Genomic DNA, 17,890 nt, shown 5'->3' with positions numbered 1-17,890 from the left:
TGAATGGTGCTCCAGCTTGAGTACTCCGGACAGCAGCATAATGCTTGTTTCCGGATAATGCAACTTTTAGCTCTGGTGCAGAGAAGGCATGCATCGAATCTGGCCACCCGAGGAGAGTTTCTTCAGGAGACCCATACAAATGCACGCTTCTAAATGCTCCAGCTTCAAGTATACCAAACCGAACCTGAGTAGAAAAGGGATCACTCAGATATTTATACATCTAAAAAAGGGCCGCACTGGCATATTAACATTTATGAACTTATATGCTAATTTTCACCTGGTAACCCATTTCAAGAAGTGAAACAATAGCTAGACGGAATGTTTGTCCCTTGTTGAAGGACACAAAATTCCTCACATTCTCAAGAAGAAAATACTTTGGTCAATAATAATCCGCAAATGATAAGAATGCTAAAATCATCTTGCATAGTACTTTACTCCAAAAGCTCTGGTTAAATCTATGCATTCCAGAGTATCCCTGCAATTTGCAGCAAGTACATGTCCATGTGAATCAATACAAGTAACTTCTACACTTTTCTGAGAAGGCAAAAAACTTCACAAACCTGACAAGAGGGGCCTCCATTGATAAATTCAACCTGTCCTGGCAGTGGCAAATTCTTTAGTTCCTCCTCACTTAATTTAGAAGCTAAATCTACTGCCTCTGGTGTTAAATGGCAGTCATCTGCATCTCCACTCTTATCCATGATGGCCCTGCATCAAAAAAAACTTATGAAGACTAGTTTCTGATAACAAAAGAGAGAAACCATGTTGATAAATTAATGCCTACTTTAAAATCACATTGCAATTATTGATGAATATTGTTGTGTTTGGATGATTGAATTTGAACGCATGTCCCACAGGCTCTTCATATTCAATTGCCCACTTCGTTCTACAGACACCTGCAATACTGAAATTAGCTTATAGTCAGCCTAAGTTTAGTTTGTGAAAGAGGCTATACTTCACAACTTGCATTGTCACACTTAAATGTGTACTTAATAACACACGCGCCCCCGCACACAGGGAGAGAGGGGGACGGATACCTGTTGCAACCCTTCTGACAGGCCTCCACAACCAACAAAGCACGGGCTAATATATAGTTCAAAATTTATTATTTATTATTTATAATTTAAATTTTAATATTATTTTATCAACGTTTTAGTAATAATAATTTGAAATTTGATTAAACTATAGTAACTGATTGACATATTTTCTCTTAAAAATTTAGCTCTTATGATATTTTTTATATTATAAATCGGTAGTATAAATAATATTTTTTTTATTATCTATATGTAAATATTTTTATAATATTAATATATGATAATTATTTTTTGAATTTTAAACTATATTTTTCGTATTTCATATATCTTGATTTGTAAGAAAAAATATAGAGTTAAAAAGGGTTAGATAATGGTTCACTTCATTAAATATTTTTATAAGGGATATTATATGATAATGTACTAAACTTTGATAAAATTATTCACAAATTGATTATATTTTTTTAGAGATTTATCTTTTATAATATTTATTTATATATTGTAATTGGTAAAAATAATATATATTTTTATAATCTATCTATAAGTATTTTTCAATATTAATATATGTTATTAATAATAGTTTTATTGCAACTTCAGTGTAAGCAATGCAAAGAAATTTAAAATATTTTTTCGGTAAATTTACCTGTTGATAAAAAGATGTAAAGTGCTTAGCAAGAACAATTGCAAATTCCTCCATTGAAACTTGTTCTGAACATTCATGGGCTTTCACATATACCTGCAATTTAGCCATAACTTAATTTAACATAACCAAAATGACAGCTCAACGATACTTGTGACCTCCGGCAGTCCTGCAACTAAACCGGTGTTATTATTATATTCCATGGAGGCCGAAATATACTCTGAACTGAACAAACGACATAAGAGGAAGTAGCAGTATAAGGGCTCGGTCTGGTAATGGCAATGATAGAACCAGAACAATGCAGAAGTATGCACCCTTAACAGTTGAATACCTCAGCTTGATGTTCGATGACAACTATTAAAAAATCACATAAGTGTGTTTACAAAGTGGTATACATAAGCATCGCAAATTATATAAAGATATAAATAAATCACAATACAACATGGGTATTTGATGTGGAGAGTACAGTTGACCATCAGCCAAAAATGAGGACATTGGGCTGGCCAGAGGAGGAAACTGGCCATAGGCCATTTGCGTATCAAAGCTATAGCCGGAAGGATAAAAGAGTGAGGAATTATTGTTGAACATAGCCTATGATTGATCAGAAGAACATCTAGTGAGTTGATCCAAAGGCAATAAACTTAAAAAATAAATAAATTATATTGTTTGAATAAGCTTTACTCACTGGAGGTATTATCTGCAAGTTGTTTGAGTTCACATAGTTAGGATACTCCCCCCAGTTACCAGCATTGTTCTCGTAACCTGAAGCATGAACAAACAAAGGAGATAAATAATAAGATCAAAGAGAAGTTTAGTTAGGTAAGCAATACATTAACCAAAAGCAATATGAGAATGGCATGCAAGGAATTGCTAACTAAATTAGCAGGAGAGTAAACTAAATCCAATGCCAATTTAGCTACATATGGTCGAAGAAGTTAGTTTCAAGTCAGCATGCCTATTAGACATTAGTAGAAATCATCAAACACGAGAAAGTTTTGCATTGGCATAAAATTTTTGGAGCTGTCAATATTAGTAATCAGTGGTTGCTAACCAAGCCAGCTCAATTAAATCAGAAACTCTTCAAAGCCGACTCTCCTTCCACAAAACATCTTGAACAAATTGCATTTACTTTCAACACAAAATTCATCACCACCTTCATATACTCATTCTCTTCCTCAAAATAACCACACATGGTACTACTTATTCACACAACCACCCTCCAACTACTTCAAATTTCAAACCACGTCATATTTTAAAACTAAAAATAGCATGAAGAAATTAATGGAACTCATCGAATAGCAATGCAAACATTTGGCCAACATATAGTATTATGATCGGAACTTTTTTAGTATGTCAGCTAATACAACAATAGTTGCTCGTTTTCACAACAATTCAATCACTACTGCTTAAAAGATGATACATAGAGCAGCATATGCAGCCCCTAGTGCTACCAATCTCGAGAACCTTTCCATTTAGCTTGCAGTCAGACAAAGGTCAAGATACGATATAACTCCTATCTGACTCTTTCTTTTCCATAGAACTTTGAATAATTACCTAATAGAATTCTAGGACAAATTATCAAGTAATTACAAATGGTTGGGATTTATCTACTCATTTTATTTAAAGCATAATGCGGACTGACTAGATATATAACCTCCATAGTGGAAACTTTGTTCTAGCGGAGCATATGCATTCGGCAGGTAGGATGTGGCAAGTGCTCCACTCGAAGCCAAGATTTCTGGCGGGCCTGTTATAATGCTTGGCGGCCCAGCAATGGTTGTATTTAGAGAACTCGCTGATACAACCTTATCCTCTTTAGGTTGTAATATCTGACAGCAAAAACTTAGAAGTATCAATAAGGAACAATAAACATTTCAGATAAAAGTTAAAACTATACAAGTGAAAAGATGCAGGTGTGCATCTTAATTACCTGTTCAATCCGGTTATCAGGGCTAAAATGACTCTCAACTGCATCAATCAATAGATTGGTCAGTTCGCAAAAAAAAAAAACTAATAAACAGGTCACTCAGTACTCATTAAAAGCTATAAAAGCAGAGAACCAATTTGGATTACCACCAAAATAAAGTCAAATTTCTAAATGAAATCATAGCTGAAAGGAATAACTGTGTCTTTGAATATTGACTTTCAACGACTAAAAGTGTGACTATCTGATCCACCTACATAACATATTATTCAGCTGACTCCAACCATAGAAATGCTGCCCCTATTACACTTGTCTTGACAGAGTTGCCTATCAGCTACTACAGCACTAAGCGATAATAATATTCAATCCAGAAGCAACTCACTTGTTAAATACCAGCTGATCATATTATCTTATTAGATTAATTGGAATAAGTGCAGCATATAATTCTGCTTATTTGATGTAGGCAAAGGAAGAGACATGTAGAACCAAGATCATAGCTACCATGGTTGTGATCATAATCATTTGCTAGACAACTAAACAGACAAAAACTGAAGGAACAAATAATAAGCCATTCGAGCTTGAAAACTACTTACACATTGTAAAACACAATGGACTAATCAACACCACAAACTTCTCACCAAACCTCATAGGTGCAGTTAAATTAAGCAATTATATAGGTATAAAAAATGACAATTTCATGGGTTCAGATCCTTAAACCTCTTCATGCAAATACTTAAAATCTAAAATCCTAACACACACAAAAACACATACGATCAAATTGAAGCTGTCCAAAGACAAAACACAGTACAATATACAGAATCACAAAATTCAACTACGACTCACATACAAATAGCGTAATCAACAAACCACGAACACATTTCGATATATCCCAATAACCCCATACTCTCACTCTTAACACCATACTGGAGGCGGGCCAAATACGAATCACAGTATAAAAATTACCAAACTAAATTATACCATCTCCGATAGCTTAACATCATTCTCTGCACTAATAACAATTACACAACAGCTATAAGCAACTAAATTAGGGAATTTAAGATAAAGAAACAATGTATAACAAAGAAAGATAGTCATTCAAAACATAGAGAACTCATATTCATAAATATGTATACCGAACATACCTTCAGAGAGATGAATTAAGCAGCGCTCTTGAGAGATGTAATAAAAAGCAGAACATGAGGTAAAGTAGATATTCGCCCTTAATGTCAAGCTACGGAGCTCGCCGAGATTGAGAGAGACACAGGGCGATGGTGAGAGCCTATGTTATGCGAAGTATTTGTTTTTGTTTGTGAAATCAATATCAACGGGAGATAAAATTTTAATAGGACACGATTATTAAGTATTTGATAAAAAAAAATTAACCAAGCGATACCAGACGAAACCAAACGAAAAAACAAGAACAAAAAATGGGACTACAAATTATACCCATGTTGGCTTATTATAGTATAGTAAGTATAGTATAGATTTTATTATGATGCAGCGTATAATGACATGTCATTATTAATATGCAAATTATTTTATCCTTCGTATCCAAAAACAATTATTCTTTTATATTTTGCTTCAAAAAAAATTTATTCTTTTATATTTTATTTGTGATGAAAAAATATCTCACTCACGAAACAATATTCTTGTAGGATGATAAATTCATGCTATATAAACGAGGAACCATACGCTGAGTATGGAAAATGATTTATCTCATGTTATATCAATGACAGGGCATGGGTGGAGTATAAAACATGAATGTTTAAACTGAATATAATTTAATATATTAATATCGATTCATATATATATTTAAAAAACGTTAATTATGATTTAAATCAATTCAATATTGACGCATCATGATATCAACATGTCCAGTTTTAAGTCAAGACTAAATAAAACCGAAAGGTGTTAATTCGATTTGGTTCGATTCAGTTATATTTTTTGAAAATTTGATCGTGTTTTTAAAAATTATTTAAGTCCAGACTAGTAATGAAGAATAATTTATATTAATTTTTATATAATTATATCTGACGTATGCAGCATATGTGCATGGAAATCATATTAATAATCTCAAAAAAAACTCATAATTACAATTAAATGTTCTGTCTTTTTTTCTAAGAAAATTGTTCTCCCCTCCTTTTTTTTGACAAACAAATAATTTTATTAACAGAAACAACTCATCTGAACCCAAGCCGGGACAAAGAATGAGCTAACAAATAGCCGTTTTATTTTCAGACCGCTTAACACGTAAATTTAAATTACTTGATCCAAAAATATTAAAATGACACATCCAGCGATCCGACCTACATCAACGGGTAGCATCGCAAGCAATTGACCTTCACATGAGCATCACATGTAACCCAACGTTCAAAAGTATTTGAAAGGTGAGATCTTGCGATATCCATTGCCGTCCAGAATCGATGCAAGTCTTATAAATTATCCAAAACATCGTATAAATCTTTTTAAAAAAAACCTCCGGCAACGATACGAAAAAACACACAAAACTCAAAACATGATATATTAGCATCCCAAGAAAATACTGGTACTCAACAAGATCTCGCATATCTTGATCTATTGAAAAATCGAAATACAAAACAAAAGATGGGAGAGCGAAAATGGCTTAATCGGTGAAGGATGAAGATTTAGAGGATGATAGCTAAAACTGTAATCACGGGAGTCTGACTCTCAAAATAGAATAGGACGACGGAAAACTCGCACGCCCAAATTTCTCCCCTCCTCTCCTTTATATGTTGTTATACATTCACAGCTTCGAGCACTTAACTACTGTCTGAGCAATAACTAATGATGCAAATTTACAGGGTACTATGAACTTATATATAATTAAAATTTCAAGACACGCATACTTGAAATGAATTATATATTTTTTATTTTTAAAAATGACAGTTACGCATTCAGAGACTTGATATGCAACATGTATACCACATTATTCTATCATTTATAAGAAATTGTTTGTATCAAATATGAATAAATCGGATTATATATTCAAAAAAATGTATATCATGATAATATATTTGAACACTAATTTGAAAAATCAATTAATGATAGCTATAATAATAACGTTAGGGCAGCAGAAACATATTGGGCCAGGACTGCTCATTCGGTCCGAGTCCATTGACGTTCAAGTCGTGGCCCTGCTGCCACTCCGCTTTATTTCCAAGCCGAAACGCATAAACTGTCAGCCCGCCTAGGTCTCTCTTCTCTCTCTATACACACTTTTTCGTAACTTTATTTTCCGTTCTCAACACCACTCGTGAGCTTCTTCTCTCCCTGACAAACAAACTCACCGCCACAATCACTTATTCTCCGTTTGTCTAGCTTAATTACTAGGGTTTTGATGGAAGCTGCTGCTACTGCTGCTATCTCAGGCCCAGGCCCCTTGTTTTTAGTCCCAAAGCTCATAGATACTCACTCTTTTACACCTCTTCCGATTAAATCGCCGATTCTGCGTTCATCATTCCCCGAGGCTTCTTCTGTCAAGTGTAGCTTCACCAGTTTGCCTAGTTTTCGACTTTTCGCTTTAGCCGGTGAGTCTGGTGGACTTACTGAAGATGGAGATGATGCTGAATTCCAAGGGCGGAATGGTAATGGAACTGGTTTGGTTTCCGACAACATCGTTTCATTGCCGCAGGTATAAACGCCGCTTTACTGCTTATGCACAGTAGCCTATCGAGTAATTACGGAGACTTGTGATTTGTATTACTGTAATTTGGAATAGAAACGTTTCGGTCCCTCGCACTTTAGCCTGTTGAGTAATTTGAATTGAAACATTCCCTGCCTAAGCACACTAGCACCGTGAATTGTAATCGTAATTGGAATTTGGAGGGAGGGAGAGGGGGGGGGGTTGTATTCCCATGTATTAGCACCGTGCAGTGTTATACAATCACAACTTAATTTGTATATATGTGTGTGCGTTCTATATTAGTAAGAGGAATTCTTAGAAAATGCCGAAACGCTATGCATGAACAAGTTAATTATGTCTGAAAACTACCTATGAGAAGATTAATATTTGAGCATTGTCTACAAATTTAAAGTATGTTATTTTCTATTCCAGGTTATAAAACACATGCTTATGCATATCTAAACATAGAATGTTAATATATGTTTTTAGGAACGTAAACACCAATTCACTGTCTGTTATTTACCTGCTTGTATACTGTTGAATTTTGTCTTTTAACACTTTATGGTGCATGATTGATAATCAAAGTATTTACTGCTAACAGTTTGGTGCAAAATGAGATAAACTTATCTTTCCTTGACATAGTTTATGATTACAATTATTAACTGGCTACTTCGGGGATTTCCTTTTGATTTTCTTTTTATATGTTCTGAAGGGCGAGCCAGACCACAACTACTATAAAAATGATATAGACAGCAGATCAGATATTGTGACAACTGCGGTAGCATATGGAAGCGGAACTGGGGGAAGCTCAAGGGCTGGACTGTTTAGAACTCCAATATCAGGGGGAGTGCAGAGTGCAACTTCAGCTCATGGATTACCTAGACCAGCCTTAGCAGTTCGCAATTTGATGGAACAGGTAAAGAAAAATTCTGTCTTAAATTTTCGTCATGAATTTTAAGCCATGTAAACCTTGCTTTGTACTTGTTTTCTACTTCACAAGTTCTGATTTTGCTCATGCTATCCTACAATGCAAGGCTAGGTTTGCTCACCTTTGCACCGTGATGTCACGAATGCATCATCGGCGAGAAGGATACCCATTTGGTTCTCTAGTTGATTTTGCACCTGATTTAATGGGACGTAAGTTAATGGAGATTTATATTTGTTTTTTATACCTGGTTAATTCTATTATATTGTTATGCTTTATTTTACAATGAAGACTTTCAAGAATATTTTGGCCTTTTAGTCTGATCTTAAAAGGACACCTTGGTAGTACTTTCTAAATCATAATCTGTTTGTATTTTTTTAAATATATATATGATAGGAGGTGGCTTTCTTCTTCTTCTAATGGTGACTGGTTTTGTGTCGGGAACTGTATTTTGTGTTTTGTTCATATGAATGTAAAGGATATAACACAGAATTGAGAGAATAGAGGGATAGAAAAGAGATTAGAGACACTAAATAGAGAGATAGCAACGAGGAAGATAGATTGCAAAAGAACAAAGAGCAGAGGAGAAATTTGTTATAGAGAGAGAAAGAAGAAATTGGTGGAACAAGTTTCTTTTTCATTTATTCTCTGTTCCACAGAGATTACACCCACTAGTTATATCTGTAGACTCAGCCAACTAGTAACAACTTTCAAGAAAAGACACAAACCCCCCCGCACTGAAATACTCAACTAATTATGCTATTACTCAGTAGTTACGGGTACTATTAACAAGTAATACTGCTAAATGCTAATACAGGTCAGTCCTGACGTTTTCCTCAAACCATTTCGTTCAACTAAGATAGGAAACTCTTGAAAAAACAGATTGTGACAAATGACAAGCAAACGGTTTCCTCTTCTTCTTACAATCGTATTCTTGCCTAATGATAGTCAGTTCTTTACATGCAGATCCAATATTTTCATTCTCACCATTGGCTATACACACGAGAAACTTATTAGCAGACCCAAGGTGCACATTGGTGGTACAGGTCAGTGCATTTAACTTCTTTTAATCATTGACTTAAATTTTGAGCTGGCTAGCATTGTGTCTTTGCGTAGCTTATGGATATCAATCTTTTTATAGATACCTGGATGGAGTGGGTTATCGAATGCAAGGGTCACAATTTTCGGTGACGTGTTCCCACTTCCAGAAGATCAACAGGTGATTATATACTTAGTATATTCGAAGTAATGAAATGTGTAGTACAATGTGTTGGTGGTCTCATAACTCAACCTCAAATGTTCTCTATATAACAGAAACATCTGAAACTAGATATGGCATTATATCCTAATATGTGATCTATTGTCAGGAATGGGCTCATAAGCAATACATAGCGAAACATCACCAGGGACCTTCTCAACAGTGGGGGAACTTTTACTACTTCAGGATGCAGAATATAAGGTGCCACTTTCATCTTGGCTTATTGAATGTTGATATATGTCTCTTTTTGGTATGTTAATATGGAAATTTGCGGAACATGTTCGAGAAAAATCATAGAATATTGTGGCGATAGGTTTTGTCACCTAGGGCTGTGCTGGGCAGATATATGCCTATTTGAGCAGTGGAGGCACCTCCCAAAGAGCCTCACAAAAGTCTTCCTAAATCTTGCACTATATGAAGAGAATATAATGCACAATAAATATTTGATCATTGGTGGACTCAAATTATGCTTTAGATGTTTGTCTTGTTTGTTCTGTTTATCCTTCACCCCCAATCCAACAGTTCTATCCGCCCAAGTAGATATTATGATATATTGTGATGTTTATTTCAATGCACATCTGATATCTTCTTTACTGTTAGTTGAGTTATAGACAAAGTGGCTTTCTTTTCTCTCTTCAGTCCCTCTATTCTTCTTTCATGCTACTTTTTTTTGTAGAAAGGTAACTTTTATACTATCTTCTTCTTCAGGTTCTTACACACACAATTAGTATTTTGAAGATATTGTGTGTTCATAATTTCAGCTGGTATCTTTGATTCTTTTACAATTTTAATTCAAGTTAGTTTCTATCTATAAAATCATAGTGGGCCTGAATTTTGATTACAGATGTTTGTCTATATATCCCCCTTCACTCTTGCAGCGGAATGCTGCGTCTGCCCTGTATTTGTTTTTATGAATGTGGATACATAGTCGATACTCGATACATTGGTGATCTACGAAGCACGAGTCGGGTGCGGGGATACGGGAATTCAGCAAAAAAATTTATATGGGGATTCGAGTGTTGGGGGATACGACCATTTAAAAAAAATATATAAAATAAAGTAGTAGCATTCGTATTGAACCAAATAGCCACACACATAAGTTCATTATCGTTACATGCCCACTGCACAGGGCACTTATACATTTATAAACAAATATAATTGTATGCATATACAATTTTACATACATATAAAAAGACACCCATATACAGATCTTACCCAACGTCTACGAGTATATACATACATATATACATACAGACTCAGCCATACACATATATGAACAGAACTACAGAAGAGGAGAGGAAGAGAAGATGAGTGGAAGAGGAGAGTAGAGGAAGAGAAGATGACTGCAAAATTACAAAAAATACCTTTCCCGCACCCCCTTTGCTACACCCCCGTGAGTCCCCGACCCGATACACCGGGATACGCCTCGCAGCGCACCCGGTGCCCAGTGCAGCACCTGGGTGCCGTACCCATGCTTCCTAGGTGGTGATAATTATTAGGTGATACCCATTGCATAATTATTGGTGTGTGATATCAATATAAGTAATATTTTAAGTTTTAAACATGAAATGAGTCAGATTGATTTAGATCTTAAAAAAACATAATAGGTTCCTGTTTTTTTATATTGAGGCAACTGGCAGGCATGATTTCAGCAGAAAGTAGATGTTCAAGTTATGGCCTTGCCGTGAAATTCGAATGATCCCGGGTTGACCTTGATGCAAGTCATTTTACATATTTTGTTTGATGTGTTCTTATATTTATTATTATGATATACTTTGGTATTTTTAATATTACCTTGCTGTTTACAGAAGCATATTTGTTCGATCATTACATTTCTAATTTTAAGTTATGCAACTTAGTTATATTATAATTATTATGTAAAATTGACAAAATAGGTAATGCATTGTGGAATCTGTCTTTTTTTTTTTTGTTCAGGGTTGTTGTGAGATACCTGTATATGAGATAATAGTATTTTTAGTAAATAATCTAGAGGATGGCAACGGGGGGCATAAGATAGGGAGGTTGCTCTGATAGCAAGTCTATACCAAAATGTCAAGGACTTGGTGATTCCAAGAGAGACAAATATCTGGGAAGGATTTATGTGAGAGTAAAGCACAGCTATTCTCAGTTTACATTAATTAAAGGAAATAAATAAGAAGAAAGAGAGGAGAGAAATGTATCTCATATGACCACTGTTTGGTGCATTTCATTTTATCACAAGCATTGTTCACAGATCAAAAAATTATACTCTCTGAACAAGTATCAACTCCCTTATAGCTAAATCCTAGAACATTCTCTGCTGCAACTACGTACTAAAATTCCACTATAGACGATATGGATCGTTACCTGCTAACCACTTATCATTTAACTTGCAGCGATATATATTTTATTGGTGGATTTGGCACCGTTGCTTGGGTCGATGTCAAAGAATATGAAACTCTGCGACCTGATAAGATAGCAGTCGATGGAGGGGAGCAAAATCTGAAGGTAGTTTTCCGCTAATGGTTACATATAAAACTCTCTCCTTCCATGCATATGTTATGCAAAACAACTTATCAGAAACTATGCAACAATGATATATGAAGCAACATCTCTATATGTTGGTATAGAGGGGAGCTTCATAGTAATGGTAGATATGAATGTATGTATTTTCAAAGCTCAAGCAAATTAAATGTTGATTTGTATCCTCTTTCTAACTTCTTTATACAGGAACTCAATGCAATATTTTCAAAGCCTTTAAAAGAGCTTTTATCTTTGGAAAATGAAGTTGATGATGTCGCTCTCATCTCAATAGACAGCAAAGGAACAGATATTCGTGTTCGGCAAGGAGCTCAGGTCTTGCCTTGTACTGCCATTCCATAAGTGTGTTCATCCAAATTTTAGCACTAGTGAGTTAAAACAAATAATTATTCTCTTTGCAGTTTAACATACAGAGGATACCATTTGAAGATGGGCATGCTGTTGAAACACTCGAAGAGGCCAAGGCAGCACTCTGGCAACTAATAAACAGAGGTCGAGTTCACAATTTGCAGAAGTAGACCTAAATTGCTTGGACATGTTAATTTTCAACTGAAGGCACACCTAGTTAAAAGTCGTTAAGTTTGTTTACTCCTTAATTAGCGTTAAATTCTGTGAGGATCGGACTTGTACAAGTTATTATGTACTACCCAGTCTATATCGAGAGATGATGGGTATAGTGTAACATAATTTGGGACATTGAAAATATGGACAACAGAGCGTGGGCTTATAAGTTTTGGGTTTGCAACTTGTGCAATAAACAAATATTTCGGTGTTAATTGAATAAATGCCGCCACCCTTTTTATAAAGATACGGTGTAACAACGTTATATGTAACTTGGTGGAGGTATTTAAAGTATTTTCGGTGTAAGAATTATGGTTATTAGTAAATAAAATGATTAGGATGGCTGTCACATCTAGCACATTGTTGCTTAGACGACGCTATTTTTTTTTTGGTTATATAGTCCACATTTAGCTGTAATGAGTTTTGTCTGAACAAAAAGTTTAATATTTTGGAGCGTTTGGCTCTCATTATCACAATTAGAAATGTTAATGTTTAGGATTAAAAAAACAAAACTTTATTTCGTGTAGCATTTTGTTGCTAAGGTTAAAAGAATAAAATACATGATCTGACATTTTCTTTCAAATTGAAAACTCTAGATTTTCCGACCATTCATTTCTTATTATGATCATATATTAGTGGTGTATATCTTATTATGTTTTGCTTGATTGTGATGAATAAAATTATGAGAATTTTAAACCATACTAATGAGTATTCAAACTTCATTTCTTCTTGTAATTATTAATTATTACTAACCAAAAAACTCTAAATCTATAACAATATTTTACTCTGAGACTCGTGATGGTATAAACCCTCAAACTACTTAACATTCAGCCTTGAGTTGTGAAGTGCTTTCTACCGATAAGCAAGCTACAAAGACTCCATAACTTAATGTTCATTCATTATCCTCTAAAGGAATGCTCCCAGCATATCCATTATTACGAAATCTGATAATATAAATTTTGCACTCAGTTCCCTTCGCTCTTCATCCTTTCCACTCTCGCCAGGCAAAGACAACACTGTAAAAATCAATTTACTCTATCATTTTCAAAGACCTGCAAGGCCGATTTTTTATTTTTATTTTTTTAATTTTCCCTCTTTTCTAATATCAAATTGTATAGGCATTTCTTACTTCCACCATTTTATTCAAAATTCTTGCCAAAGCAAAACTCACCTCTCAACCCTAGCCCTCACTTCTACTTTTACACCATTTGTTTCTTTCAATCCATTCTCCCGTCAAAAGTATGAGACAAAAGCTTCATTATTAATCATTCAAATTTAGGACTTTATTCTCAACATGAGCTTTGAATCTCACTTGAATGCACTTCCCCTATATGAAACCGTGCTGCATCGAGCCCTTTTGCATACGAGGGTCACATCAATTTAGTCTCCTCTCAAAAGTAACTGTTGCTGCATTGCATGTACTTTTTTCGGGGTAAGACATGCTGCATTACTGCATCTGATTTGCAGCACAAACTACAATTCTTAGGAAAAGAAGTTGGTCGCCGCATGTTTATCTTCTTAGCCAGTCAGACTTGACACACGGAAGAATGTGATTAACCCAGCAGTTAAAGCACGATTCTTCATTCCCTAATTATATACACTTCAAAGCTAGATCACAAGCTCCACTAGAAAATGTTCCCCATCAAATCTCAAGCCAAAAGCTTCAGCAGGTTGTAGTAACCCATCCAACATTCCACCAAATATATACAAGTAACGACCAGAACTATCTGCACAAGCCCGATGAAATGACCTGCAATTAAGTATAACACCCTCCGACTTGAGCCTTTTCCACATACGTGTCCCGGCCCTTTGATATATATTAGCTGACTGCATTTTAAATGACCTAGCATTGATATCTAAAACCCAAAAGTCGTTCTTCCTACGCCTGTACATGTCTTCTCCACCATGAATGAGTACTCGACCTCCCAAGATGAGGGTAGCTGAGTGACCAACTCTGGGGAGAGAAAACCCGTCTGGTATATTTCCTAATTCATACAGCAACTGTACCCACCTTGACTGACCTTCTGAAGTATCAAAGAGCCAGACATCATGAAGCACCTCATAACCCAATCCCCTCCCACCAAATAAAATTGTTTGAGTTCCACCTATATAAGTTAATGTGTGTCCTGAACGAGCCACAGGCAATGTATGACCCACCACTTCATGCCAAGTGCCAAAGGCAAAATTTTCTGCTATATCTAGAACCCATGCATCACCTAGCCTCAAACCAGACAGTCCGATCCCACCATGGATTAGCATCCTATTTTTATCAACAGCGCAGCCAGCATGGGCCCCACGTGGTGGAGGTGCAACAGAAAGCAAGTCAAGTAGCCTCCAAGACAATGTTACCCCCAATGTCTCATGTAACGCTATCTCCCCTACCCATGTATCATTTTGGCGAATTCCATTGTCATTTATCCCTCCGAAAAGGATAATATGATCACAGATTACAACACAAGAATGCCCAAATCGCCCACTTGGAACTCCTGTGTTGACCAGTTGCCATTTCAATATTCTCTTCATGTCATTGCTCAAGTATCCTATCCAAGTGTCATCAAGATGACGTCCTAAAAGTAAAACACCATGAAGAAGAAACATATAAACAAAAGAGCTTAGACATTTTATAACCAGGAAGTAGCTTTCAGATTATATTGACATCATACAGAAAAGGGATTGATACATCAGCAATTTTTTGGAATTCTGGCCAATCTGTCATCGAAGATTTAGTTTACTTCTATTTTTACATGATTTCCAAAATTTACAAAGGCAAGGTTAAGGAAGCTTCCAAGTCCCACCATTTCTGAGACGGGTTGCTTTAGTCGTACCACTTGCACAACCGTTTCAGTTCAAGGAGACGATATTTGTTTTTTATTAAATGTAATTTGCCCTACCGTCCAACGATGACAATTTAATAGTACAGTGTGCACATTTTACTATGTTCCTCTTGAGATGAATAGAAATACTAGCATGTAATGCATCTTTCAATCTGTTCTACAAGTAGTTAACATAATATTTAGAAACCAAGATCCAAACAACTATATGATGGGGACTCTTCAAGGTGCCCAGTGCGTTAATGCTTTCCAAATTCTTTTCCCCTATAAATGGGAATTAGTAAGGTTGCTGTTTAAAATAATAACAGAACAATTAAAGAAGAAACAAGAAAACACTCTTTCTCCGTTAAGGTTCACAAAGATACAGTGAAAAAGATTATTTTTAATGTGTTAAAAAATGCAAAATATATTAAAAGACATTTGATATCAAAATTACAAAATATACACTTATTGTAAAAGCAGTACACCAGTAGTATGTTCGTTCTTTTTCTTCTCTGGGCTTGAATCAGAGGAAAAATTTGAGACCATACAGAAGAAATAACTCCGCATCAGAGCAAAGTTCAGAAAGTTGGTTTTAGAAAATAACAACCTAAAAGGAAGCTAAACTGAAGAACACTATATCACAAACCTCTACCTTTCAGCATAATGGAAAATACAAGTATATGGAGGGGAAAAAGTTATCCCGCTAATAAAAGCTGAACTCGTAAGTTATGACAATGAAAGTAATTTAGGACATAAATAAAATCATCAGCTAGAAAGGTTAAAACTTTCCGATCTATACACATGTCCAAAAGGCACCTAAAGGCTTGAGCAAGCAAACCAAGCTGTTGACAATGATAACAACACTCTCGTCTCATTGATATACTTTTTTTTTAAAACTCAAATAAGAGATATTCTAGCTTAAATTGAAAGTTTGTTCATAACTCATCTGATGAGTGAGCCAAGCTTGAACTCATTTAAGTATTCACCTAGCTGGATAGCTCAAGTTAAACCAAAGCAAACATATATGGCATATCCGTCTCAGAAGTAAGAAGAAGGGTCGGGTGAGGGTATGTATACCTTACCCCAATTCCAAGCAGTAAAGAGTCCCCGAATTAAGTCTAGAGGTTGATCCAGTGAAAGATTACCGACTTGAGATAAATTTTAAAATGCAAATCTCCTATAACAAGTTTTATTCTTATCCCAGATCTTAGAGTAACTCCAAATCGCCTATATAAAAAAAAACTCCAAATGTTGCTTCTTTGAAACCCATACTTCTCTAAGTTTTACCTAACACCTCGAACCCAACAACCCATCAGAGGTCAGTCCAAAACAACTAGCAAATTCGATATACATTAGTTGTTAGTTGTTGGTTTCTGCTAAGACCTCTAATCTAATCGATGTGAGAACTTGTATCTTAAACCGGGACACTCACAATTTCTTACCTTCATTCATACAACAATCAATGCTAATTTCACACATGGCTCAATACATATAAAATTACATAGTAACAAAATAAAAGCTAAGTGATTAACCTCCATCAGAACCACCACCAAACAAGAAGAGCAGAGATCCGGAGACAAAATTGAGGGAGTGGGAAGCTCTAGGGCCAGGATAAACATCAGGATCAGAGACCGAAAGCCCCCGGCACGACACCGCCTGAAGCTGATACACCCTTCTGTACATCTTCTTATACTTACTAACACCACCAGCAGCACCATCATCATCATCACCCAAATCTCGGAGTCTCCAGTCTCTAACACAAAGAGACTCCCAAAGGGTGTCTGATTGAGACAAGAGTGACCTCAATCTCCGACAAGTCATGCCCAAACATAGTACAGATTGGACTGGCAACAACATCAAGATAAGCAACAACTGGTCTTCTGCAAGAATCAACATTCCATTGGCCCATGTTGCTGTAGTTGTTGGTGAAGATGATGATGATGATGGTGATGATTCTGCCATTTTAGAAGAGTTCACAAAGTGAAGCTACTAGATTTCACCTACTAGTGTGTGTGAGTGTGTCTACTTGAGTTAGCAGTGTATTATTAATCTGTATCTATCTGTTATGTACAGACAAAGATTTACTTACACTACTCTGCTTCTTTTAGTTTCTACTTAAGTAATCTTAATTTATTTTGTTGACTTTTCTATAATCATTCTACATTTATCAATCTTAAACTTTAGATTTAAAAAAGAAAAAGAAGAATCAACTCTTTCTATACAACGGATTTACAAATTACGGGTAACTAAACTATTAAATATTAAGAATATTTGGTTCGCAATAAAAATATTTGGTCTACTCTCAATTTCAGTTTTCACATTAAAAATAACGATAATTTATTCACTCATTTCGTTCTCATTCTTCTTTGGTATTATCATAATAATAAGAAAATAACGAGGATCAATATCTTCACTCAAATGGTTGCCCATTTCATTTTCAATCCAGAATTTATATCCTTGACGTCTTCATCTTTCCAATCCAGAAACCTCTACAATGTCCGTTAACCCCTAAAATTATTGAATAACTAGAAGAGCATTCTTATTCATTCTTTGTAACTCTGATTTTATGTACTGA

At 35.2% G+C, this 17,890-nt stretch overlaps 2 protein-coding genes across 2 annotated transcripts; one reads left to right on the top strand and one right to left on the bottom strand.

The window, feature by feature from the left end:
- Positions 1 to 6,768: 6,768 nt before the first annotated feature.
- LOC108225906 (uncharacterized) lies at positions 6,769 to 12,851 on the top strand. Its single transcript, XM_017400860.2, has 9 exons — positions 6,769 to 7,247; positions 7,951 to 8,154; positions 8,273 to 8,375; positions 9,130 to 9,209; positions 9,305 to 9,382; positions 9,531 to 9,622; positions 11,797 to 11,908; positions 12,131 to 12,256; positions 12,343 to 12,851. The coding sequence occupies exons 1-9, from the start codon at positions 6,954 to 6,956 to the stop codon at positions 12,457 to 12,459; spliced, it is 1,206 nt and encodes a 401-aa protein (XP_017256349.2). The 5' UTR covers positions 6,769 to 6,953; the 3' UTR covers positions 12,460 to 12,851.
- Positions 12,852 to 13,612: 761 nt separating this feature from the next.
- On the bottom strand, positions 13,613 to 17,409 carry LOC108224379 (F-box/kelch-repeat protein At1g51550). The gene is made up of 2 exons (XM_017398968.2): positions 16,848 to 17,409; positions 13,613 to 15,069 (listed from the first exon to the last, which is right to left on the bottom strand). Exons 1-2 carry the CDS (start codon positions 17,275 to 17,277, stop codon positions 14,111 to 14,113), a joined length of 1,389 nt encoding a protein of 462 aa, XP_017254457.1. The 5' UTR covers positions 17,278 to 17,409; the 3' UTR covers positions 13,613 to 14,110.
- Positions 17,410 to 17,890: the final 481 nt, after the last annotated feature.

The sequence above is a fragment of the Daucus carota genome, chromosome 6, assembly GCF_001625215.2.
Source record: "Daucus carota subsp. sativus chromosome 6, DH1 v3.0, whole genome shotgun sequence".
NCBI lineage: Eukaryota > Viridiplantae > Streptophyta > Magnoliopsida > Apiales > Apiaceae > Daucus > Daucus carota.
Note: the sequence above shows the minus strand (reverse complement) of the source record. Positions and strands in the feature narration are given on the sequence as shown.